General features: G+C 40.4%; 1 protein-coding gene across 1 annotated transcript in view; it reads right to left on the bottom strand.

Moving 5' to 3' along the window:
- Positions 1–26,261, bottom strand: part of FER1L6 (fer-1 like family member 6) — a 125,057-nt gene that overhangs the window by 1,523 nt on the left and 97,273 nt on the right. The window contains exons 33-40 of the mRNA XM_082433119.1: positions 23,580–23,750; positions 20,408–20,568; positions 18,010–18,152; positions 15,668–15,756; positions 15,106–15,204; positions 12,732–12,973; positions 11,061–11,224; positions 1,072–1,172 (exon numbers count right to left, since the gene is read on the bottom strand). Of these exons, the coding sequence (XP_082289245.1) occupies positions 1,072–1,172; positions 11,061–11,224; positions 12,732–12,973; positions 15,106–15,204; positions 15,668–15,756; positions 18,010–18,152; positions 20,408–20,568; positions 23,580–23,750 (1,170 nt within the window). The remainder of the gene's footprint in view (positions 1–1,071; positions 1,173–11,060; positions 11,225–12,731; positions 12,974–15,105; positions 15,205–15,667; positions 15,757–18,009; positions 18,153–20,407; positions 20,569–23,579; positions 23,751–26,261) is intronic.

Below are 26,261 nucleotides of genomic sequence, written 5' to 3'. Positions count from 1 at the left end.
CCCTGTCTCTTCCATGAAGCCCTTCCTGACTACCCCAGTCCACAATAATTCCCCTCATTCTGAATTCCTGCCTCACTCATGGCTTGACTTACCCACTTTTTGAACTTAACATATGTCTTCTACACGCTAATGACTGTTTTATGAACCTGTGTGTTCTCTCTAAACAGACTGAAAGCTTCTGGAAGGCAGAGTTTATATCTTATATTTCTTTGGTGTTCTTCGAAGTGTTTTTTTTTAGTAGGTACACATTGTAGGAGTTTAATAAATAATTTTGAATTAATGAAGCACCAGTTATGTTCCTAACACTATGATAGATGAAAGGTAGGTACAGAGAAGGGACCACCTACTCATCATGAGACACTTGGAGTCCAGGGAGGGGTAGGACAAACACAATTTGAAAGAGTATTTTGTGTACACATTTCATATCTATATATGTTTACTTTTTAATTGATATATAGCCATGGTTTCAATTGAATAGGGTAACACTTGCTGCTAGTAATTCTACTTCTGGAAATTTATTTTAAGGTGATAATTTATAAAGGGGAAACATTTTTATCATATTATAATAATGGAAAAAAGGTAGAAGTAAATTAAACATCCAGTTATGGGGTGGCAACCAACTCAATTATGGGTATCAAGTCTATGGACTATTCCACAGCCATTTAAAAATCCTAACTATGACAACTATGGCAACAAAGCAAAATTTTTCAGCAAAGGATAAGTGAAATATGAAGATAATTTTGTATGCATAATTAGAGAAATAGTAGAAAAAATTCATGTGAAACATATTCCCATGAAAAAAATAGTAGAAAAAAGTATATGAAATTATTCTGGAAGTGCTTATGTGTAGTTCTATAGAAAAGTGTCCTGTCCATTTGCCAAACATTCTGTAATGTTTTTGGAATACTTTTCAATTATAGAAACAAAAAGCTACACTGATTGGATGGTACCTATTAACTCCTTCTCACTTCTCCCAGCGGGATGTTCTGGAGAAATGTTTTCATCCTCTGATATGGGGACCTCAGAGGGTCTTTCCCATTTCTGATGTCCCCACCCCGTGACTTCACTCACTTGGGCTTGGCCAGGGGCTCTGGCTCCTTTCGGGCTTTTCCAACAGGATTTTTCTCAGCTTCTTCTGCCGTAACGAGGTGGAACTCAGCTTCAACCTTGCCCTGCACAAAGACAAACTCTCAGTTTCTAGTCACAAAGAACTGCTGGGGGCAACGCCAACCTTCTAGAAGAAGTGTTATCATGTGGGAGACTGTCAGGAAGGATTTTGACTATCCTGTTGCTTTATTTTGAGGAAATATTATCTTTTCGGTCCTGGGAGAAGCCATTTTTATGATGGACAATAAAAGCCCTGGAACGACGTTACTCTTGAGTTTTGTGAGAAGAGGGGGTCCCACATGTACACATAGACACACATATGCTCAGTCACATGGACTATTTCACTTGTAATCATTTAATATCTGCAGAAGTAATATGAATTATAGAAAATAAGAATTCAGAAGGGGACTAATTACTTGAGTGGCAGAACCCTTTTGAATCTGCTACCGTCTTTCTTCTCTGTCAATGACTCTCAAGAGGAGATGGGTGGGTATGGACCTACATTTGCCAAAAGGCTTTTCTGTCATCCTTCCTTGTTTTTGTTGTCCCCTCTAAGTGTTTTAGAATTATCCTTTTATTCTAGCACTCTCTCTCCCCTTCTCTTCCCTCAGTAAGAAACAGCCTCTTTGGTTTGAAAATTATGAGTCATATGCTTCTTCAGAGCATTGTGCCAAAGATAGTGGCAGAGATGTAAGTCTTGGGTTATTAAAGGATGAGACAGGATGTCTGCAAAAGGTAGGAGTCATTCTTTCTTGTTCATTCATTACTTTTAGGGAACCCCTGTATGCCAGGCACTGTTCTAGGCCCTGGGGCTTAGTGATTAAGAAAAATAGGACCCTTGATCTCCTGGAGCTCCCGTTCTTGGTGGAGGGGACCCTCTCTCCTGCCTCCTTTGGTTTTGTGGATCAAGATTCAAGGTGATAGGAGGGACACAGACGTGGCTGGAGACTGCAGCATCACCAAAGTATTTTAGCCCCTATGATTGCTGTTAAAGCTTGTCTTTCTGAATCCCATGTGGATGGGGCATTACCTGACTTCAGAGGCATGGTTGATTTCCTACCCCAGTAAAAAGGTCTAAGATTCTGATGAACCAATGGTCTCGTGTTAATTTACCTATACTCTCTGAAAAAGCCAGGGCTTCTTAACAAGCAAGTTTAGTTGCTGGCAGCCATGAAAATGTAATCATGGGAGAAATTAGAGAAAAGTAGAGTATTTGGGATGAGTTTGAAGCTGGAGAAGAGAGGCAGAGTCATGGCTGTCTGAATCAGTAAAGAAGCACAGTGGGCTTTTACTACAAGTGAAGTCATGAGTTCAAATCTAGGTGGTCTCATCCATTCTTTAGACTAGTACCATGACCCAACTCAGAAGGCATTAAATTCCTGTGATCCAGAAATATTCCTTTAAAATATGTATATATGTACTCTCTTGTTCCTATTGAGAAATTTCAGCTCCATCGGCAATGACTTGCACATAAGGCACTCAGGAAGTATTTGAAAACCAGGAAAGAAAGAATATAAAGCTTCTATCCATTCTATCACATCTATCAATAGTAGAGCAATAGTAATGTAACTCTAACTGTAATTGCAATGCTTTATTGAATGCCTGTTTTGTCCCAGGTTTGTTCTTTTTATCTATCATCTATCTATCTATCTATCTATCTATCTATCTATCTATCTATCATCTATCATCTATTTATTACAGTGACTAGCAAAGTAGGTCTCCTTTATATTGATAGAGAAATGAAGCCATAAAAGTCAAATAACTTTCCCAAGGTCACACAGGCAATAAGTTAACCAACTGGAATTTGAACCAAGGTCTGTAAGATTCCAAAGCTCATGCTCTTCCCATTATAGCAGGCTGCCTCCCAACTGCCAGATAATTGGACTAGAAGTTTTATGAGACCTTCCCAGCTCTAACATGAGATGATTCTATGACTGTCTTCATCATTGCCACCTAAAAGCATTTGTCTTCTTGGGTCTTAGTTTCCTCATCTATCAAATGGCCAGAAGCTCTTTAAAGCAACTTGGCTCTAACTTCTAGGTTTCATGAAAGGCAGAGTTAGAGCCCACGGGTGCCCCTGCAAGATTTCACGGCTGGAAGAAACCCAAGAATCCAGCCCAGAACTCATGGCAGAGGGGCTTCCAATCTGCCAAAAGGGCTTATTTCCAGATGTTTCTCAGAGATGATCTGAGCTCCACTGAGCAATATATTTATACGCTGGGAGCCTCATCCAACTCCTCTATACTTGATAGAGTTTAAGAGTCACTAACCAATTGCTGGGCTCCAAAATGTTTGGAAGAGAGGACAAAAATCAACAGAGAACAAGTTAGGACGAGAGTGAAAGGATCAGAGGTGTCTTCATTGCCTAACAATAAGCTCAGCCATAGTGCTGTATAACTTGCATGGTGGTATGTGAAGACCTTATTCCATTTAAACCATTTGACAGCTTGGCAAAACAAATGACATTTTTATTCCCATTTTACAGCCCAGGAAACGAAGGCTTGATGATGTTTGCTAACTTGTGTTGTAAAACTAAGATTTGTACCCAGGTCCTCTGATACCAAGTCCCATCCTCTGCTATTTTATGTGTCCAAGTGGCCCCTTTTTGTGGAAAAAGAAGAAGCAGCCTATTTATTTAACAATGAATCAATATACCTTTTCTGAAATGTTCAAGAGAGGCCTCACAGTCATTGCCATGGCTCCAGCATTAGAATGTATTTTTGATGTTTCAAATAAAATGTTGAAAAACACACTTGCTATATAGAAACATTGTTGCACAAAAGAAGCCAAACACAAAAGAATACATGATGTGTGCTTTCATTTAGCTAAAGAAGGAAATAGACATGATCAAATGATGAGGTTGGAGGTCAGGAGAGTGGTCAGGACAGGGGCAGGAGGGGTCTGGGTCACTGGAGAAGCTCTGCTTCTTCGTCTAGGTTCCGATACGAGTGTTCAGTGTGTGAAAATTCATGATTGGCACACTTTTCTGTAATATATGTTACTCGTTTCTGTATGTAAGTATATTTTAATAAATTGGTTTTAAAAAGAAAAAAAAGAACATGTTTTTGACTTCCATCTAACGACTTGCCTTGGGTAGCTTAAGGAGTAGTATAGCATAGCGTAGCATAGGAATTGAGTGGGTACGATTTGGTGCAGACAAATTTGCATCTGAAATCGGGCTCTACCACTTACTAGCTGTGTGACCTTGGGTGAGTTACGTGCCCTCTCTGAGTCTCACTGATCTGGGATGTTAATAGCATGTACCCCATCAGATTGCTTTGAAAAATAAATGATACAACACTTATAAAGTGCTCAACCCAGTGCCTGGTGAATAGTAAACACTTAAAAAATCATTGTTACCTTCAACACTATTTTATGGACAGAAACACATAATTTAATGAGAAATATATTCTGCCCATTCAGCAAACTCCCAGAGAAGTCCCAAGGACCCATATTCCCACAGGAAAAAAAAATGCAAAGAAAAAAAGGAGGCAGAGAATATGAAATTAATTCTGCCCCAGGCATAGAAGTTGTCAGTTAATATCAGGAAGAGCCTTGTCCCCGCTTCACTGCCCTGCCTGCGTGGTCACAAAGCATTTATCTGGTATCCCAGAGGCAGCAGGGGAAGGTGTTTACCGACATGGTCTGATAAACGCTGCTCCTCATTCCATATCTCTCCACACAGAGGGTTCCATGTCCTATTTCAATCATCAGCATTCAACCAAGTACCAGGTAGAGGTCTTAAGCTAATAATATCCTCCAAATGTAATTTTAAATCAGAGCTAGAAAAAATGGACAGTGTGAGAGACTATCTATTAACCTAATGACATCTATAGATGGAAGAATCTATAGATGGAAGAACATGATAAGGAAAGGTCCTAAAAAGACTAGATTTGTTGTATCGCATCCATTGTCTATGGGCTTCAAACTTCACTGGGCCTGGAGGGTGGACGCTGGGGGAGGCTGAGAAGTGATTGTGTTCAGGTTGGACATGCCTTCTTCAGCAATAATTATTGCTTATTAAACACAACTGTCACTCCTATGAGATGAGGCATTCTCATACATTAATGGTGGGAATGTGTACTGGTAAATCCTTTGGGAAGAGGAATATACACATACACATACATACATACATACATATATATATACACACACACATATATGTATCTGCACACATATATATGTATGTGTGAGTGTATGTGCATTACAGTATATAGTCATACTCTGGACCTGTGAATTCCATTTCTGGGTAGCTAATTAAGGAAATAATTCAAAACTCAGATAAACCTTTAATGCACAAAGCATAGTCATTATTCTTTTGGATGTTCAAATCGTCCTATTTTTCACAATGAGATGTTGTGTAGGAGGATATCCATATTCTCAGGAGATGCATAGGAAGTCTTTAGGGGTAAAGTGTCAGAATGTCTACAGCTTACTCTTAAATGGTTCAGCCAGTGTGTGTGTGTGTGTGTGTGTGTGTGTGTATACTATATCCATTTATTCACATATACAGACAAAATAAATATATCAAAATGTCTACAAATATTAAATCTAGGCAGTGGGTATATGGTTGATCATCGTCCTATTCTTTCAACTTTTCTGCATGCTTAAATTTTTTTAATGCATGTATGTTAAGGAAAAAACACATGATTAAACTGTAGCATTTCTATTTTGAGAATACAAAGAATTAATAATATTCATAATAAAATGTAGGGGAATGCTCATTGTAACACTGAGTAAAGCAAAATGAACAAGGCATTATTTTTAACATAGAATGATCACTATTATATAAAATTAACCAAAATCTATGCATGTTGGGAATAACCAAAATGTTAGCAATAGTTTTCTTTGGGTGATGTGCATAGGGGCGCTATTTCTTCCTTTCCACATTTTTGTGTCTTTCAAATTTCCTATAAATGCATATAATATACTTTGTCTTAAAAATGATCTTCACATGAAAATACCTCCCCTCGTCCGCTCCTGGAGAATCTGAATTTGCCACATACTATTTAGATGATTTGTCTCGTCTACCAGCTGCCTCAGCTAAGCTGTGAACTTCTGGATGGCAGAAACGTGTCTTATTGATCATTGAACCTTTAGCTCCTAGTGTACATGGCCATAGTAAATGCTGACAATTGTTTTTCCACACTAAACTGGAGGTAGTTTAGTTGTTATGCTCTTGGGACTTACCTGGGCTGCCTAACTGTAGACTTGCGAGATTAACCTGTAAAAGAAACTTCCTGATCTCCATCTTCTAAAGGAGTGATTTCTTTGAAGGTTGCTTTTAGTAGGATAATGCATATTAAATGCATAATGCAATGTGTTTCATGAAGAACATGTTCAATACATATTCGCTTTCCTTCTCCAAAGGGTACCCATTCTTTTGCAATTCCACTTGGAGCTGTTTTTCACTTACTATCCATATTCCACACTAGGAGCTGTGTGATCCAAATGTCTAAATTACACTGCTTGGGTGTACAGATAAGCAGCTTTAAAAATAAGCCTGGCAGGTGGCAGTGCCCATAAACAAATCCCTCCTGGCTGCTGGTAATTGGAATAAGAGGACAATGATCTTCTGACTGCTGGCTTCAAGGCACGGGAGGCGAGTTCATGCAGAGTGGGAATTAGAGAATGTCTTTGCTGGAAACACACCTTGGAGGCACCCCGTCCAAACTACTCATTTTACAGACATGGAAACTGTAACAATTAATAAACAGAAACCTCAATTAAAATAGAGTTGAGAGACCAGAAAGGGGAGCTCTCATGCCCTATGTTGATAGCAGAGCCTAATAGGGAGAAGAAAGACTTTCTCTTCCCACCTGGCAAGAGCTCAGCCAATGAGAGACAGTCATGGCTCAGTCAATGAAAAGCCATGGGCTCTGTTAACTATAGCACTCCCAACTTCCTTTCCTCCTCTATAAAAGAGTTCTTTCCATTTTTGCTGGGGATTTGCACATGGCTAGCCACGGTTGCAGACCTCAAACTGCAATTCTTCGTTAACCCCAAATAACCCAGTTTCTGCGGGAGATATAACTAGCAGTCTATTGTTGGAGCATCTATCAGCACTTTATTCTTTTTTATGGCTGAATTCTATTCCACTGTATGGATATACCTGATGACATATTTAAAGCCATTTAAAAATCAAAATGGGGTAACTACGGTTCAGGCATCCAAAATGGAGCCAGGTGGGACCTCCCAGGTGGTCCAGCGGTTAAGACTCGGTGTTTCCAATGCAGGGGACCGGGGTTTGATCCCTGGTGACAGAACAAAGATCCCACATGCTGCGCAGTGCAGCTAAATAAATAAATAAATAACAAAATGGAGCCAGGTGACCACTGTGGATGCAGTTGCAGACATGTTCCTAAATCACTGAGAACTTGAATTTTCTGAACTGTATCAAATTCTAGGACACTACTGGCCATCTTGAAAACAGTATATGCTAGCAGCTGCTCCCTGAAACCTTGCAGTTTTCAAAGTTTCCCCAACCCTTTTGCAACAATGTAATCATTTTGTATGCCAACCAATTCTTGTTTAATAAGCACCCTTACTTCTTGCCAGCTCCAATCCTAGTTCTTGACAAACAACTTGTGTAACCTTGCCGTGTTTTGCTTTATAAGCATCCCCCATTTTGTAGTCCAACAGAACACAATTCAAATGCTTCTTGAATCTGTGTCTCCCAGGCTATGGTCCTAACAAACCCCAAATAAGCACCTCTTTACTTCAGTAAGGTCTCTGTTTCCGAAATTTCAGTTAACATACCACATTTTGTTTATCCATTCATCAGTTGATGGACATTTGGATGGTTCCACTTTGGGGCTATTATGAATAATGTTGCTATGAACTTTCACAACACTGCTTTTTAAAAAGGTCGCCAGGAGAGGTACAAATTATTATGTATAAAATAAGCTACAAGGATATATTGTACAACACGGGGAATATAGCCAATATTTTATAATAACTGTAAATGGAATATAACCTTTAAAAACTGTGAATCACTCTATTGTACACCTGTAACTTATATAATATTGTATATCAACTGTACTTCAGTTAGAAATTAATTAATTTTAATAAATAAATAAATAAATAAATAAATAAATTAAAGGTCGCCAGTGACCTCCACGCTGTTAACCCCAATCGACACTTCTCTGCTTCTTATGCAACCACCCAGGAGCATTTGACACAAAGACCCAACTGTCCGCAAAAGACTCTCCTCTCTGGGTTTATGTCTCAGCACATTTTCATCATGTTCTTCCTACATCTCTGCCTACTTCTCTTTCTCCACTTGTGACCCTCTCCCACCCATTGTCCCCATTGCAGTGAGGGACTATTTCCTGTGTGAATCAGATCCCCTCACCTCCCTGCTGGAAACCATTCACTGGCTTCCTGTTGATCTGAGACCGAAATCCATGAACTCTTCAACATGGCGTCTCAGGGCTGCACGATACAGCTCTGGTTTCCTCTCCACTTCATTGGCGTCACCCTCTCTTCACCCTGCTCCAGTTGTGCGAGGTTTTGCTTGTTTGTATTTTACTTCCTCCTATGCACTGAACTCTTTCTTTTTTTTTTCTCTCTCTTTTAAATTTTTATTTAAATATTTTTATTGCGGTGACACTGATCTATAACATTATATGTTTAATGTATACCACATTATATTTCTACTTCTGAATACATGCCAGCATGCTCACTGCCAAAAATTTATTTCCCATTTACCACCCTACAGTTGACCCCCTTTACCCAGTTTGCACTCCCCCCCGCCACTTCTCCTCTTGTAACTACTACCCTGTTCCATATATACATGTTTGTTTTAGTTTTGTTTGGTTTATTCATTTATTTTGTTTTGTTTGTTTGTTTTTTACTGAACTCATTCTGACCTCAGGGCCTTTGCCTGTGGTGTTTGCTTGGTGACAAACGCACTTCCATTTTTTTCCCTATGGCTCACTACTTTTCATTCTTTAGGCCTCAACTGTAAAGGTTCACAGTCACAGAAAGGCCTCTAATCACTGCATGGGGTGGGAATATCTGCCTTGGAAATGCCTTAACTCAGCACTTCCCAGCCCTTGTTTTAAGAATTTGCTAGGCTGAGCAATTCTCAGAGCTTCCTGAGGGTCTGTCTCTCACATTATAATCCTCAGTTTGGCTCAAATAAAATTTACTTTTTTCTCTTAAAAAAACAAAGAAGAATTTGCTTTCTTGGTGTGCCTGTGGGTGACTCGCTGTGCGTTTGTGTGTTCATGCATTTACCCTTGTGTGTCTGTCTTTGACATTGGACTATATTATTCTCAGGGCCTATCCTTTAATAGATGCTCAATAAATATTTGTTGAATGAAATGAAGAAATAAGTTACATGGAAAATAAATAGTCAATTAGGATCCAATGAAATAACAGAAGGGATCTGAACATATTTGGCAAACTCTGCAGGGTTATAAAAATATAATAGATGACTGCCATTATGTAATACATACATAATCACTGCCGTTTGTTTCATAGGAAAAGGAATTATGTCAAAAGATAAGAATTTGGATTTCAGGACTTGGCATTCCCCATTTCCTGACCTCTTATTACATTCTGACAACTCTGACCAGTGGGCAGTTAGCTGTCCCCATGGGGGTATTTCATGACTCCAGGCTGCACTCATCATGGTTCCTCTACTTGGAGTAGACATGCCCCTTTTCTTCATCTAGAAAAGGCCTTTCATCATTCCTTGTTCTTGAAAAATTCATGCTCGCCCTGCTTGACCCCTCAACATCCTCAGAGGGAATTAGCTCCTCCCCTCCCCTCTTCCTTCCCTGTGTCATTTTCACTCTGACTATTTCACGCAGACTGTACTGTTGATACATCTGTCCTCACTGGGCTCGGTTGACAGTAGAGGCCATGCTTACTTCATATCTGAACTCATCCATTCATCAATCAAGTCACTGATTGAGCATCTATTATGTGCTAAGCCGTGAAGCCTGGAACGGAGTACAGAGGCTGCCACGTAGTAAAACCTCAACGCATACTTGAGGAGACTGGAAGGAAGGAGCCTGCTTGGATCCTTGTTCTTTTGATCCAATCTCACCAGATGGGACTGAGAATGGAGGGAAGAGAAAGCTCCTAGAAAACATACTAAAACTAGACACCAAGGAGTCAGGTCAGCAGCTCCCAGTTAAGTTCGAAGAAATCCTTGTCTTGTACCCATTTAGCCCGTAGAACAAAGAGAGAGTGAGTAATCGGGCTCTATGCAGACCTGCTACCTGAAAGGCCCTGACTTGCGTTTGCTTTTGCCGCCGGGCACTAGGAACAGAGGGGAGAACGCGCTCACCCCGAGAGGAGGACAGCAGTGAAAATAGGTCCCCGATGCTGGCCCGGTCCCTTTTCTCACCTTCACAGAGCCCTTAAGCCCTCCACCCTCCCTTACAGGGGAGTGAGGAGGGGGCTGAAAGAAAGGGCAAGAGAAGCTTTCTTCCTACTATGTGTGAAAGGTCCGAGTTCCTACAGCACGTGTCACACAGTATGGACCAAGCTGGCCAGGCAAGGACAGGGGTAAATGGCTCTTCTTTCTGCTAGCGTCCTCTCGAGCAAGTTTTAAAAGGATGGATCACTTTTTAAATGGAGTTTCACATTTTGAGGGTGAAGGGATGAAGCAGTTGTATAAAAATTGTACATTAGTCAGGACTTTATGCGTAATTTCAAAAAATGTTGAAAAAAAATTAATGCCGGGGCATATGCTCAAGGCAAGAAGATAGAAACCGAGCCTGATATAGATCACCATTAAATCAAGCATGCTGAAATATGGAAGGCGCAATGCATTTATAAATTTTTCAAAATTCTCGCTTCTCAACAGAACCTTTGCCCGGAAGGGCTCTATGTCATTTTAGGGCACTTGACTTGAAGTTTACAAAATGACCCATTGAAAGAGCATGAGGTCCCCTGCCTGCTCCACCCTCCCCCCATCTCCTACAGCTGTCACTTACCGTGAGTTCTTTGCTTTTAGCGAAAGGCCACCAGCCCCGCACACGCTTTTGCTGGAATATGGAAATCTTGCTCTCCTCACTTGCATTTTCAAACTTGGTGAGACCGCAGTCTTTGGCAGACTTAGCTGCTCGGGGAAAACTATTGAGGTTCATTTCCAGGGAGCCTGTGAAGAGATGCCCTTAACAGTTATAGAAGGGCTTGAAAATCCATCATCATCCTCATTCACCCACTCATTCATCCACCCACTCACTGGTCATTCAGTCAGGACCACATGGGATCCACAGCATGTGCCAGGTATTGAGGGCACAAATATGACCAAGACATGTTTGGTGCATTTAAAGCATTAGTAATATGGCAGCAGGTAGAAGACAAGGGCAGAGCTACCATATGTAACTTTCAAGCCTTAGTTTCCGGTGTCACCTGTTGGGCCTCTTCTCTGCTTCCTGGGTGTGATCTGGATTACGTGTCTGTCCTTTGAGCTGTTCCCTGCCTTAGCACATAAGCCTATAGGAACCTCCTCCCCCGACCATACCTCCCTCTCTGAGTCCACTAAACTGCAGGTTGGGGACTAACTCTTACTGTTTTGGTGGCTACTCTCCAGTATCTTCGTGGGCTGTCAACAATGTTTTCTCTTGTTGAAAATTTTTTATACATTTTAAATGTTACTTTCCATTTACAGTTATTACAAAATAGTGGCTATATTCCCTGTGTTGTACAATACATCTTTGACCCTATCTTATACCCAATAGTTTGTACCTCCCTCTCCCCACCCCTATATTGCCTCTCTCCCCGTCCTTCTCCCCACTGGTAACCACTAGTTTGTTCTCTTATCATCTGTGAGTCTGCTTCTTTTTTGTTGTATTCACTAGTTTTCAACAATGTATTTTCAATGAGTGAATATAAGCCAGAGTAAGATAATGCCACGAGAATATTATATTTCTCTCTCCTTAATAACCTTTCCTTATTACGAAAGTGATATATGTTAACTGTGAACATTTAGAGCATGCACATTAGCAAAAACTAGAAATCTTTTTTTCTATTATTTTTCTACCTCCCAAAAGTTGACGACTGTCCTACTTATTAGTTCATATCCTTATATCAGTCTTTCTGTCTCTTTGGCTATCTCTATCTCTTTCTCCTATAAAACTAAACATATTTTTTACCGAAAGGGGATTTTTTCCTATACATTTTTTTTTCACTTAATGCACTTTGCACAACTATCCAACTCATTAAATATTCTAATATTTTAATGGCTGCGGGGTTATCACTTATTGAGTGCTTACTATGTATGAAGCACTGTACTTCGTTTTTAAATTATCACATTTACAGCTCCCCTCTGAGGTTGTAATATTATTATCCTCATTTTACAACTGAGGAAAACTGAGGTACAGAGGAGACCAGTAATTAGCTCAAAATTTAATAGCTTCTTAGTAGTAAAGCAAAGGTCAATTTTAGTCTGTTTGAATATGTATCTTCCACCATAGGGATACACTGTAACTTATTGAGTCAATCCCCTATTAAGGACTATTTGGAGTGTTTCAATATTTTGCTATCAAAATTATTAAATAGCATTGAAATTACTATCCTTGGAGCTAACTCAGACTAAGTTCTCCAAAAGCTGGGACAAAACCCTCAACATTAATATGAGCTTGATGAAGCCTCTGGCTTACCCAGAAAATCATCTGAAGACAGCCTTTCAAAATCCCAAACCTGAAGCACCAACACAGCTGGCGTCTTACACTCCATCTTCTCTAAGGAAAAGATGTTCTCCCTCTTGGTAATGACCATTTGCTTCTCCGCTGGGAGATACTGAAATGGAAATAGAAAGCGCCAGTTGAAGTTCCCCTCTCCAGTCAGAGAGTTGTAATGCACGTCTGTTTCCTGCTTGTCATCTTCCAAACCCTTTAACCACCTGAATAAAGACAGAAAAAGAATTAAACACTCAGAGCACATTATTCAGGCATCAGTATAATCAAGAGTGATTTAACTAGTTTCATTGTGGTCACAGATCCATGGTTTTAAAATTATGATATAGTTAGATTTAGATGAAAGTTTCCATTGAATCCAAAAGAGATAAATAAGGATCAAAGGGTCGGAAACTGAAACAAGACTCTCGGTCTAAGTCAGGTTGGGGAATTGTCTTCAGTTCTTGGGTAGATCTGAAGCCACACGCAATAAAAAGGGAAAAGTCAGGAAATGTGAAATGAAAGTGTAATCTGAGTTTCCTCTCACCTTGGGCTACCTCTTTCTAACGTGTACCATTTCTGCACCCACTACATTACATTGCTACATTACATAGGTAAATTATCTAACCTCTCTGTGCCTTTGTTTCATCTGGAAAATAGAAGCAATGACAATATCTAGTTCATAGAAATTCAGAGGAATTATATGAGATATTATATGTACAGTGCTTTGTGTACTCCAAATGATCTATTATGTTATTTCCTCTTAGTATTATCTGGTCTTTCTCCTTCATGCCAAGTATAAAGTAAGCTACAGTGAATACCTTTTCCCCTAGTACTTTATCCACAGCTAATTAATTCTTGAGAAAAAAGGTACTTTTAATTCAAACTAATTGATAATGCCAAACCATTTGCTTTCTGAAAGCAGACATCCCTCCCTCCACCCCAACCCACCCTGGGGCAGGGGAGGGTAAAGACCCTTCTATTCCCAGAGGGGTGGTACCACTCAGGGTATGGGCACAATTATTTAGCTAAAGATGGTGCTCGGTCAACCAATATATGTGTGGTATCTCTTATGAGGCAAGGAGTGAGCTAGATGCTAGGGGAGTGATAGGGAGCAAACAGAGATGGTTCTTGGTTTCATGGAGCTACAGTCATGGAGGGAAGGGGATGGAGGGAGATGGGTAGGATGGCAAAAGTCACCAGTGAGGGGTGTGCAAAGGCCCTATGGAAGAAGAGGTGAGGACACATTCTAAAAAGGGAAAGAAGCTCAGTGTGACTACAGAGCAGAAAGCAAGGGGGAGTATTGAGCCAGTGAGATGAGTCTGGAGACACAGGCAAAGTCTAGTCATGGGTGATATTTTAGGACATATGAGGGATTTGGATCTTTGTCCAGAGAAAATAGGATGTCATTAAAGTGTTTTAAGTACAGGACTGATGTGCTCAGATTGTGTTTTGAAAAGATAACTCATGTTTCAACAATAGAGAACAGATTATTGGAGGCAAGGCTGAATAGGGAGAGACCAATTCAGATAGTATTGGTATTTCAGTGACCCCCAGCAGGAAATGATGGAGGAAAAGAGGATGATGGTGATGTGGTGAGATGAAGAGAATGGACAGTGCTGACAGCTGTTTTGGGAGTAAAATGAACAAGACTTAATAGTGTACTAGAAATGGGAGTGTCAATGAGGAAGGGGGTTTCTTGTTGGGGGAAGACAAAGAGATACCAAAATAAGGCTGAGATGAATTTACTGTTTCTGAGATGAGTTTTATCTGAGGGTACATGTTTAAGTCACATTGTTTCTGATTCTCTACCACTTCATCTCCCTCCCTGATTAGGGGCGAAAAGGAAACCTCCAAAGACATTTGCGTTATAGCCAAGATGTAAGAGAGAGATACAAAATATTTAGTTTCCTGAGTCCTAGGTTACAAAATATTTAGTTTCCTGAGTCCTAGGTTGGTAAAACTAGCAAACGGGAAGGTATAAAGTTTAGCTTTTGTACTAGGCTTATAATCTTCTTAACACTTCATCTTCATCAATAGCACTACAGCTCTCTACTTCCTTCTGGTGTAAAGGTATTTTGAATGTCATTCAAAAAGTTTAGGCATCCAATATTTAACTGAAAGAGACGTTTATATAAGATTTCCTCACAAAAATATTTCATGGGATAATCATTCTTAGCGAAATGACCAAATAAGGCAAATATTTGACAAAGAAAGTGACCTTATCTAACAAGGTGAGTAAGATGGACTCCTTTTGTGAGACGTGCATAGAATATCTTCCACGAGGCATAGTTCGGTTAGGGGTTAAAGAGGTGAAGAGGAGAAGGAAAGGGGGTACGGAGTTTGCTGATGATCTTACCCTTTAACATAAATATCACTTGATTTTTGTCCTGTGAAGATATTCTCATCCTCTAAAAGGACATCTTCCGTGTTCCAGATGGTTACTCTCAATTCATACCTGGGATAAGGGAAGGCAGACTTAGGTTGAAGACCTTGGAAGCTGAGTCAATTGGTGTCTATGTGATTCTGGTACTGCTTTGAGTCTATAAGCTTCCTCAACTTTACCAAGTTCAAAAATATCAAGACTTAAGGTCTTCGTTCCATCAAAACCAAGTGTCCCAGCTGGAATCACCAAGAACATGAATTTCTCTGAGCAGATCCTCCTTCCATTAACCGACATTTTTTCAGAATGCTGAAACTCAGGGGCTCCTACCATAGAACAGGGGCCACGATTTCAATCCCCACCACTACTATTATCACCACCACTCACCCCCTGCTGTACTTGGCCAGGTGGAAAGTGAGGCATGATTATCAGGTGTCAGTTGATTAATGTGATGTATCAGACACCAGATCAAATGACATGATCTTTTAGTCTGAGACCTTGGTCTCTTTCCTTGAAGGTGGGGCTGCAGGTTACTTACCCTTTGGGTTTCCTTGGCGAAATGTCAACAGGAGGTCCAGGCTGAGGCATATCTTTGGGAAACATGTCCACCCACATCTGCAGGCGGCCCTTGTTAAGAAGACATCCTTTAGATTTTATTCTTTTTTGGGGCGGTGGGCGTTATCACATAGACACTGACCATTCACGGTTTTAACAGATCCCTTTACTAGTAATGGATATTAGGTACATATAATATAATATAATGTAATGTAATATAATAAGGATATTATCCATATTATATTCAGAATATTTGTTGACAAAAACATAACTTATATTTTTATTAAAAATTAGAACATATATCAAGAGGAGTGTACATGAAGAGAAGGGGAAGGGTAAGCAAAACCTTATTGCGCACCTACTATGTGGTAGACGCAGTGCTATGCACTTTAAAAGCATTGTCTCATTAATTCTTCCAATATTCCCACTAGGTAGGTGTTATTATTCCTACTTGGCAGATGAGAAAATGTCTTGCCCATGTTTACACGGACAACATGTAGCAGAGCCTGGATTCACCCCTTGTCTGCTGACTCTAGAGACCCTGCTCTTCTTACCAACCCCTAAGGATTACAAAGATACTACTATCTGTCAGAAGAATCATGCTTCATTGCTTCCAATGTACCTTAACATCCATTATCCCCATCAGTGCTCACCCCCAGCTATGTTTCTGTGCTACACATAAAAAAACTAAGGTTCAGAGAAGTCAAAGAAATTATCTGAAGTCCCGTGGCTAATTAGTGGCAGAATAGGGCCTTCCATCCATTGCTTTGGACTCCATACATCAAAATGTACCCTGTTGCAAGGGATGTGAGAGCCCAGGTGGGGAGAAGGTCCAGTGGATTCCATGTTCAGCTCTGTTGTATGCATGCTAATTGCTCCGTCAGCTCAGGCAAGAAGGTGAGTGATCAACAAGGGCTGGGATGGTCAGGGGAGATTCTATATGAAGTAAGTGGGGCTTCCAACAGAGTAGGAAGGATTTGTAGGATTTGGGTGAACGAGGGGCTTTGGCTAGGAAAAAAAAAAAGAGGATTTCCAGGGGAAGGGGCAATGTAAGCAAAGAGTTAGCATTCGGGAAGAGAAGAACCAATTCAATGGAGGATTATATTCCGAGGTCTCTAAAGAGACATTAACATTCACCGTTAACCAAGAAGCTACATCTGACAGGCAAAATGAAGGATACCAGTAACCAAAAGATTTCAAACATCTGGTAGTAAATCTTAGGAAATAGTCATAGGCTTCTACACCTGATAAAAGTTTATCCTTTCAAGACACGCCCTCACGCATGCTATCACTAGGTTTATACCCCAGCATTGCTGGGATAGCAGTGTGGGAGTTCCTGCCCCATTATAGTCAAGCCCATGTGCTTTGCCCAGACTACGCAGCGAGTGAGTCCAGAGCTGGGACAGAACTAGGGACTCACACTGCCTGGCTTAAATCCCACCTCTACTTATTACCAGCTGAGTAACTTTGAGCAAGTTACTTAAACTCTCTGAACCTCAATTTCTTCATCTTAAAAGTAAGGATTATAATAATTTCATCATGAGGCTGTATTAAGAAATAAGCGTGAGGTGACACACACACCCATTTGTCTAGGAAAACCATGGTGTGTGCCCCTTGTATCAGCTTAATTATTAATAGTGCCTTCTTTCACTCTCAAAATGGCCATAATTTGGATAAATAAATCTATGGCCATCCTAATTAGGTGAGATCATTTCTGTAAAGGGCCTAGAACATAAAAGCCTCTTAATAAAGTTGTCTTCTCTTCCCTTCTAACTCAGAAGCCAGATCTCTAGTCATCTTTTCCACACAGCTTGTTTTGCCAGTTCTTCAAGGAAAGCCTCCAACTATTGCTTCTTTGGGAAAACTAGTGGGCTGTGTGGTTACTGACAGATTTTTGGACAAGGTCTTGGGCACATCAGATGAGTTTTGAAGTTTCTCAAGTGTCAGGATTCTTCAGAAAGAACTTGATAACTCAAATCATAAAAGGGAAAGAGCACTAAATCCTACTCTGATTTTAGGGCAGAGTTTCTCAATCTCAACATTCGTTTGGGGCTGAATAATTCTTTGTTGTGGAGGGCTGCCCAGTACAGAATAGGACGTTTAGCAGCATCTCTGTCCCTTCCCACTAGATGCCAATATCACCCCCACCCACGTGAGACGACCAAAAATATTTGAGACATTGCTAAACGTCCGGGGCAGGAGGGGCAAAATTGTCCCTGGTTGAGAACCATTATTATACGGCACACAAGATTAACTTGTAGGGGAAATGTCATTCTCTTCGGGGATGAACACTCTTATTGGGACCAGAACTGTCTTGGCCACTACCTGCTCCATTCCTGGCTTATCCCTGTGGTACAGTGGCCGAGTTTCTATGTGCTCAGGAACCAGCCGACACCCAACCTCCGGGATATCCTCCCAAGAGCGTAAAATGCTGAGGGCCAAGTGCTCGTAGGACTCCACCGTCTCATCTGCATGGAAGAGAGAAAAATAAAGAGACTTGTCAGATGTGTTCCTGTAAGCGGATAGTCATGGGCTGTCAGATACGTTTTCAAACACTCCCTTAGAGGTTCATTTAAATATACCAAGGAACAGGGAGAGAGAAAAGACAGTGAAAGAGAAAAAGGACAACGAGAGAATGGAAAGAGGTAGGAGTAGAGTGGTGGGAAGGGGAAAGAGATTGAAAGTGAAGAGAGCCAACCTATCTAGAAAACAGAAACAGACTCACAGACCTAGAGGTCAGACTTGTGGTTGCCAAGGGGGAGGGGGGAGGGAGAGGGAGGAACTAGGAGTATAGGGCTGGTAGATGCAGACTATTACATATAGAATGGATAAACAACAAGGTCCTACTGTATAGCACAGGGAACTATAGCCAATCTCCTGGGACAAACCATAATGGAAAAGAATACTTAAAAAAAAAAGGATGTATATATGTGTATAACTGAGTCACTTTGCTGTACAGCAAAGATTTGTACATCATTGTAAATCAACGGTACTTCAGTTAAAAAAAAATTAATTAAAAGAAAGTTAAGAAAGTGGGAAATGAGACGGGTTGACCAAAAGATCTAGAGCGCAGTCAGAGTCTTGGAATACAGGACTCCCTTCACCCCTTGAATCAGACTCCTTCAGAGTCTATGAATCACAAACTCGGCTTCAAGGGGCTAGAGAGGGTATGTTTCCTGGAGACATAAAGCTGTTTGCTAACACCATAGTGGGAGAGGGCCTGGAGAACCAGTGTGGCCCTAAGCAATGTGGTGAAACAGGCACAATATGTGCTCATCGATGTCTTTTGACTTTTCTCATTATTGCTTGGGATCTCCCGCCTACCAACACTTACTCCAGAAAAGATTCTCTGATCTATCGTTTTACCAAAAAAGGTAATTCATGACAAAAACTACCAGTAGAAATAATACTCGCAAAATAAGGCAAAAATTGTTGAAAGAATAAAATCTTCTTGAACAAAGTTTAGAATGGCCAAATTCGACATAGGCAAGTTGAACCAGGTTTAACCAAAAAAAGGCTACCAAAAAAATCTCCCAACAGCAGTCATTACAATCAGTAAAAGTCAATAGGGATGAACAAGTAATCAATGAATTAAATCTTTGTCAAAAAGTTTAATCAGTCAAGAACTGATCTTAAGGAATATAATTTCAGGTTTTTTGTGGGCAAGTAAATTGTTTAATCATGAAATGTAGAATACTGACCAAGGGACTAAAGTGGCTTAATAGAGTATATTACGGAAAAGTATTTTTCTCACAGAAATTCATCAATATCATGAATACATTAAATGTCAATAACTCTGCATGCATGAACCTCTAAGAAGTTCTTGGGGCCAAAACAACAAGGTAAAAAGAAATCTTGGCATTGAAGTGGTGGGATCAACATAGTGTCAAACACCCTGTAGCATGTACTTAATTGGGCTTTTTGCATCAGGAGCACTGCACCATACATAGGTAATTTTTAAGCATCAAATGGACAAGTGTGACAGTACAGAAATTGTTCTATATCCTTAAAGTAAAGGTGGCTTTTTTTTCTTATCCTAAATTTATGAAAGGCTCTCTGGGATCTTCCTGGTATGTCCTATGTTGCTCATATGGAAAAATCTGTTTCTTGGTGTTGAAACAGGAGACTTGTTGGTATAACACTTATGGGGGTAATTTGAGTTGTGTCCAATTATTTATTTTATGTAATATTTTAATTTTAATTTTAAGGTATTGTCTATCTTCTGACACAACAATTCTACTTATATGATATATACTGTAGACACATCAGAAATACGCAAAAATATGCGTAAGGATGTTCGTGGTAGCATTAAGTGTCACTACAAAAATGGACACAATGGAAATAAATGTCACAGCCATAAAATAGAATATTATCAAGGATTGTTTCAAAGAACAGAGAATTGTCGTAATCTATTGGAAATAGAAAAGGCAGAGTACAAAACTATAGATATGGTACATTTAAAATTATGTAAAAATGTGCCATACTGCACACACACTGTGCAAAATTTATATTTCTGTAAAGAAATATACCAGCACGCACCACGGTTATCTCTGAATTTGGGGATTAAGAGTGATTTTCATCGTCCTCCTTACTTTTCCATATTTTCTACTGTGAGCATGCATTAATTGTACAATAAATGAGCATTATCTTCAGTCACCAACACCACTGAAAGCAGGCTTTTCAAAAGAAGAGCCATGTCAGCGGGATACATTGGGACAGTTACCTGTGTCCTCCTCGGTGAAGACTGTTTTTCCAGAAAAGACCTGGTTTCCTATCTGTATTTTCCCAGGGCAAAAGTAGGGGCCATCCAGCTTGTTGTCTTTGCAGAGCTTGGTGAGGATTTCGGTGGGCTTGGACGTGTCTCTCCAGGCATTGTATCCTTCTCTGAAAAGTGGAGAAGGGACAGAGGGTGAGGTCCAGCCTCCCCGGGAGCCACATCTGAGGTGCCGGTAAAAAGGACCACCTAAGTATGATCTGTGTTAATCCTTCAGATTTAACTTGACCTTCTACAAGCTTGGGGCTAGTGTTTTCATTTTGTTATCTTCTCTCTTTTCTGGTCAATACCTCTGCATATGTATGCTTGTACAAAAGGCAGAACTTCTGAGTAGCTTGACATAAACATTCTTTCCAGGTAGTTTTGGATATTTTTTTTAAAGACAGGCATCCTTTAAAAAAAATCTGAAGTGAAATTCACATAACAAAATTGACCATTATAAAGTTGACCAATTTGGTGGCATTTAGTACTTTCACAACGTTGTGCAACCACCACCTCTATCTAGTTCCAAAAAATTGTCATCACCCCGAAAGAAAACCCTCTACCCATTAAGCAATTACTCCTCATTCCCCCTACCCAACGCAGCCTCTGGCAGTCACCAATCTGCTTTCTGTCTCTGTGGATTTCTTTGCAGGTAGTTTTTGTTTAGTTTGTTCTGTCCCTAGCAGAATAGCTATTTGGCTGCTACTTATTCTAAGAAGAAAGCCTAGCTCATCCTTCCAATTTCTCTGCTTCTTTCCTCCCTTCTCCTCCTCCGCCAAAATCATATTGTAGACTCATGTCACAGGCAGGAAGTCTTGATGTGCCATTTCTCTAATCAGTTATTTCCTAGTGGTGGGTTTCTAAATCTTTTCAACCCCTTCTTCCCTTAAAAACTAGCTGTTTGGTTAAAAATTATTAACTTGCAATGAGATGCTCCCTAAGAACCATGACCAAGATAAGCTTGGATTTCTCTGCTCCCTGGGATGCGGGATTCATCAGAATTTAATTTGTTTAAGCATTGAAATAAACCAAAACATGGCTATAAAGCAGTTTTCCTACACTGGGCCAGAGATATGAGGATGCTGAAAAGATTCCATGCCACCCCCAGAGCCATACATAGGCCTCCCCAGAAATAAGTGCTCTTGTTTATTTTTAAAACTTCAGAGAACAACTCCCCTGACTAAATTATTCTGGTCCCTGCTAGTTCCACTGTCAGGAAATTCTCCTGAACAAAAGATCCACTATGTTTGCTTGAGGCTTCGTTTACCGACTTCAGAGTGAGCACAGCTAATCATTCTCTGAATGGTACCCTCTCAGGTACTTGAGAATGATGTAAATACATCAGGAGGCTTATAAATTCACTACAGTCCCAAAACTGAACCGGCCTTCTAGGCTCAGAGAAGAACAGGCCAGCAGTAGAGACTTGTCTGAAAAATCATGCCATGGAGGAAATAGATGCTCAGACTGTGTTAATGAGAGTGTAAATTGGTCCAACCCTTCTGGAGAGCCATTTGGACATATATATGAAAAGTCTTTAAAGTGTGCATTCCTTTTAATGGAATAAATCCATATCTATGGACGAACACTGAATGAATTATCAGAAAGGTTTGCAGTGGCTTTTGTATGGGAACGTGCATGGCAGCAATATTTCTAATGGAATAAGAAAGAAAAATATAAATGCCCTGAAATTCAGGAAGGGAAATTGGTTATATCATTTTATAGTAAATTTATATAATGGAGCACCACTATTAAAATAATGACTTTGAAGAATATTTAATGACATCATAAAATGCTTATAAGGGTATAAGTGCAACAAGAAGCTTACAAAATTGCATGGATAGTATAAGTCCAACTTTGGGGGAAATAGCATAGAAAAAAATACTAAAAGGAAATACATACAAATTTTTTAATGTAAATTTTATCTCTGGATAAAATAATTTGAGCATCATTTTGTACTTTCCGTATGTCCTAAAGTTTCTACAAGGAATATATATTACTTTATATTCAGAAGAAATATTTCTAAAATTATACCATGGAAATCTAATGGATGTTTTTATATTTTCCTAGTTGATATTTGTAAGAGTTTTTTTCTTAAGATATTAAATATATCATACTTTAAAAAATAAAGCTGGTCTCTGTTGCTCTATGTCTCATTTTTAATTGAACATTAAGGGAATGTAGTATTTTGATCGTAACTCAACCAATATCTTTATTTAGAGGCCTGCTGCTATTTTTGTCTTTTATGAAATTTTTGTCACCAAGAAAGGCAGGATTACATTTTTTCCTTCCAGACTGAGTTGGTGTAGTGTATTCTTGGTTATTAAAATGCTCATAGCTTTGGGACTTTGAAATGGTAAATATTCATGGTGTGTGAAAAAGCATGATACATAACTGTATGATCTTAAACATAAAAATGGATGCTTGTAGATAGTCAAGCGTAGATAGTCATGTAGATAGAAAAACAAGACCTAGAAGGACACATCAAACGGTAAACTGCTTGTGATTATGGATGACTTTGTTTTTTGCTTCTTGTGCTTTTTGGTTTCCTATTATGCACATGTTAGCTTTTAAGAAATAAATGTTATTTTAAAAGCCTTAATAAAAGTAAAAATAAAAAATAAAGCTGATAATTTATATTTTAAAATTAATCAGAATTCAAAAATCTTTGTAAAGAATGAGAGTTGGACCCACTTTTCCCACATGTGTAAGATGGGGATAACACCTTAATGGGTTTTGAGAGAATTGAATGAGATACTCCATGTAAAGTGCGTGGTATATTGTAAGCACTCATGAGTGTTTGTTGTAATTAACTAGGATATTGGCAGTTGTATTATATTAATCATTCTTCTAGCATCATTCCCCACTGGGAACTCTGTCCACCAGGCCCAGCTGATCGAATGAACAAATACAATTCAGCTCTTGACTCTTGAAGAACCTGCCCTGGGTACTAAATCAGTTTTGCTTCCCCAGCCCCAAGTACCCTCAAGTGCAGTGAGCAGTTTCCCCAAACCAGCCCTGCTGACATGGAGCACATCTGAGATATTAAATCTGGGCCTTGGCTGGCCTTCCCAGCGCATAGGCTGCAGCCTCAGAACACCGACAGCGTTCCATGAGAGTCTCCATGGGAGGAATAACTTACATCTCATATTGATTCTGCAAGCCACAGATGGCTCGGTGTTTGCTGTAGAAGCGGTTCTCCAGGTCAATCCTCGTCTCACCAATGAGGTCATCCATCCCAATCATGTCATGGTCGTAGATCAGCACAGAGAGCAAGGACTCCTTTGGGAATGTGGCCTGGATCTCAAATGACCTGCCATCCAAGCAGAGGTTTTAGGAATCAACAGCATTTGGTGATACAGAGAACTTTTCCCTGCTTCACTTTTAGCCCACCTACAGTCCATATGAACTCACTAAACACTCAGCAATCCAGTTACTACTTAATGGATGTTTATGTGGTTTAATTTTTCATTGAGATGCAACCAATTTTCCAACTCTTTTGTCAGTTTTCCAGTAGCAAATCATCTCCTCTTCTGTGGGCCATGCCTTGCAGTCTTCAACTAGGGTGACAGCAAGAGGGAGAGGAAAGTCTTAGATTTTGGTCTCAAACAGGACTGATTTCTAATCTGTATTTTGAATCAGCCACTTCCCGGTTGTAATACATTGGGAAAGTTATTTCATCCCTCTCAGCCTCTTTATGTGTAAATGGGGATAAATATGTCTTCTTTATAATATAGCAGAGTGGTTAAATGTGATAGTGTTTGTATAAACACAGATTTAACTTCCAGGCATTCAACCTGGTACCCAATAATTTACCATTCCCTTTCCCCTCCATTGTTGCTTCATCAGGGAATACCAGCTGGGTTTATTTGAAATGAAAATCCTATTGACAATGGAAAATCATTAGAACATAGACTTGCAGGACTGGAATGCTGTCTCTACAAGATTATTCTGAGCCCCTTGAGAACAGAGACCTGCCCTCTTCATCTCTGCATTACTGGAGGCTGCACTTCACCTGCAGAGAGTATACGCAATAAATGTTTCCTTGAACTGTAAGGGATCTCAGAAATCACCATATCCAATCGCTTCATTTTACAGATAAGAAAACTGAAATCCAGAGAACACAAGGGACTTGCCCAGGATCATAAATCAGGTCAAACTGGGATAAGTACCAGTTTCCTAACTCCTGGTACCGTTCTCTTTCCACAATCTCACCCCAATGCAGTGTTGAAAAGAATAGCAATGCTGTCAGATTTCCCGTGACAATGCATTATCCGTGCTACTGAGCGTTAGAGAAGATAATTAAGAATTAAATTGGGAGTGAAAGGCTGCATTTTAGGGAAATGTGTTCTTGAAAACAAAATCAAGGATACACCAGGGTTTCTCCAGTTGTTCCTGTCTCTGTCTGCCCTGGGACAAGGTGGGGAGGCTGGTCTGGGAACAAGGGACAGAGAGGATGCAGAGAGGAGGGGAGAACAGAGGACCCATTATTTCCCTGCCTGTCCTCAGGTCTGTCTGGGCTGCTGCTGTCACGGTCAGGTCCACTTACCCTGACTCTCACTCTCCAGGTTGGTAGGGACAGCAATCACAGCACAGCCTGGAGCCAATTAGCCCTCCCCAGAGAGAAAAAAGCAGAGATGCGGGGCTTCCCTGGTGGCGCAGTGGTTGAGAGTCTGCCTGCCAGTGCAGGGGACACGGGTTCGAGCCCTGGTCTGGGAAGGTCCCACATGCCGCAGAGCAACTGGGCCCGTGAGCCACACAATTACTGAGCCTGCGCGTCTGGAGCCTGTGCTCTGCAACAAGAGAGGCCGCGATAGTGAGAGGCCCGCGCACCGTGATGAAGAGTGTCCCCCACTTGCCGCAACTAGAGAAAGCCCTTGCACAGAAACGAAGACCCAACACAGCCATAAATTAATTAATTAAAAAAAAAAAAAAAAAAAAGCAGAGATGCTGGACAGCTCCAGTGCCTGTAACTGACTGATGCTGGCAGCTCTAGCAGGCCAGGGATACAGCTATGCAAAAAAGAAATTTGTTTCTTCCACCTGAAGACATAGTATTGCCTCTCTGGGGCTCTAAGATTTGGATTTGAAACTGTAACTGATATTCTAGAGGCATCTCACAAGAAAGCCCCCAGCCACCTCTGAGCTTGGCCATCACCAAGCTGTTGCCACCAAGGAAGGATTTATTAAGTGCTTAACTGGACCTGGCAACCATGACAGAGGACAGAGGGCTCAATTGTTCTGGTCCATCTCCCAGAGTTGTGTGCTATGTGCTCACAGGTTCACCTCTCCTGAATTTTCATTAGCGCTGTCCTTAGAAAAACTACCAAAACCAGCTCACCATGATTGGACTTCCAGTCATTCGGGGATAAACTAGCCTTATACCAACGTGTGTGTGTCAGTGAGATAGGATCTCTAGAAACAGCATTGGTGTGAGAAAAGAGAATGCATCCTGAAATGGGTGAAAACTGAGCCTTGTAGAAACATTCAGTACCGAAAGCTTCAGAGCAAAGATGTCTCACTGTTTCTTTGCCCATTCATTCATCCTTCTATTGATTCACTTGTTCATTTGACATTTATGAGACATCCATTATGTGCCAGGCACTGTGGTTATTAAGAAAATGAGGAACGGCCAACTCTTCAGACATGTAGCCCCTCAGGATGATGGGGTCCCATGAAATCCCACTGAAAACTGACTGAAGGGTTGTTTGTCAATCTGTTTGTTCATTTGTTCATTCTACAAATATTTAAAGAGCATCTGCTCTGTGCCACACACTGTCCTAGGTGCTGGGGATGCGGCATTGAACAGACTAGACCAAGTCCCT

This window comes from Balaenoptera physalus (assembly GCF_965194825.1).
Source record: "Balaenoptera physalus genome assembly, chromosome: 17".
Classification (NCBI taxonomy): domain Eukaryota; kingdom Metazoa; phylum Chordata; class Mammalia; order Artiodactyla; family Balaenopteridae; genus Balaenoptera; species Balaenoptera physalus.
This window is presented reverse-complemented; position numbering and strand designations above follow the sequence as displayed.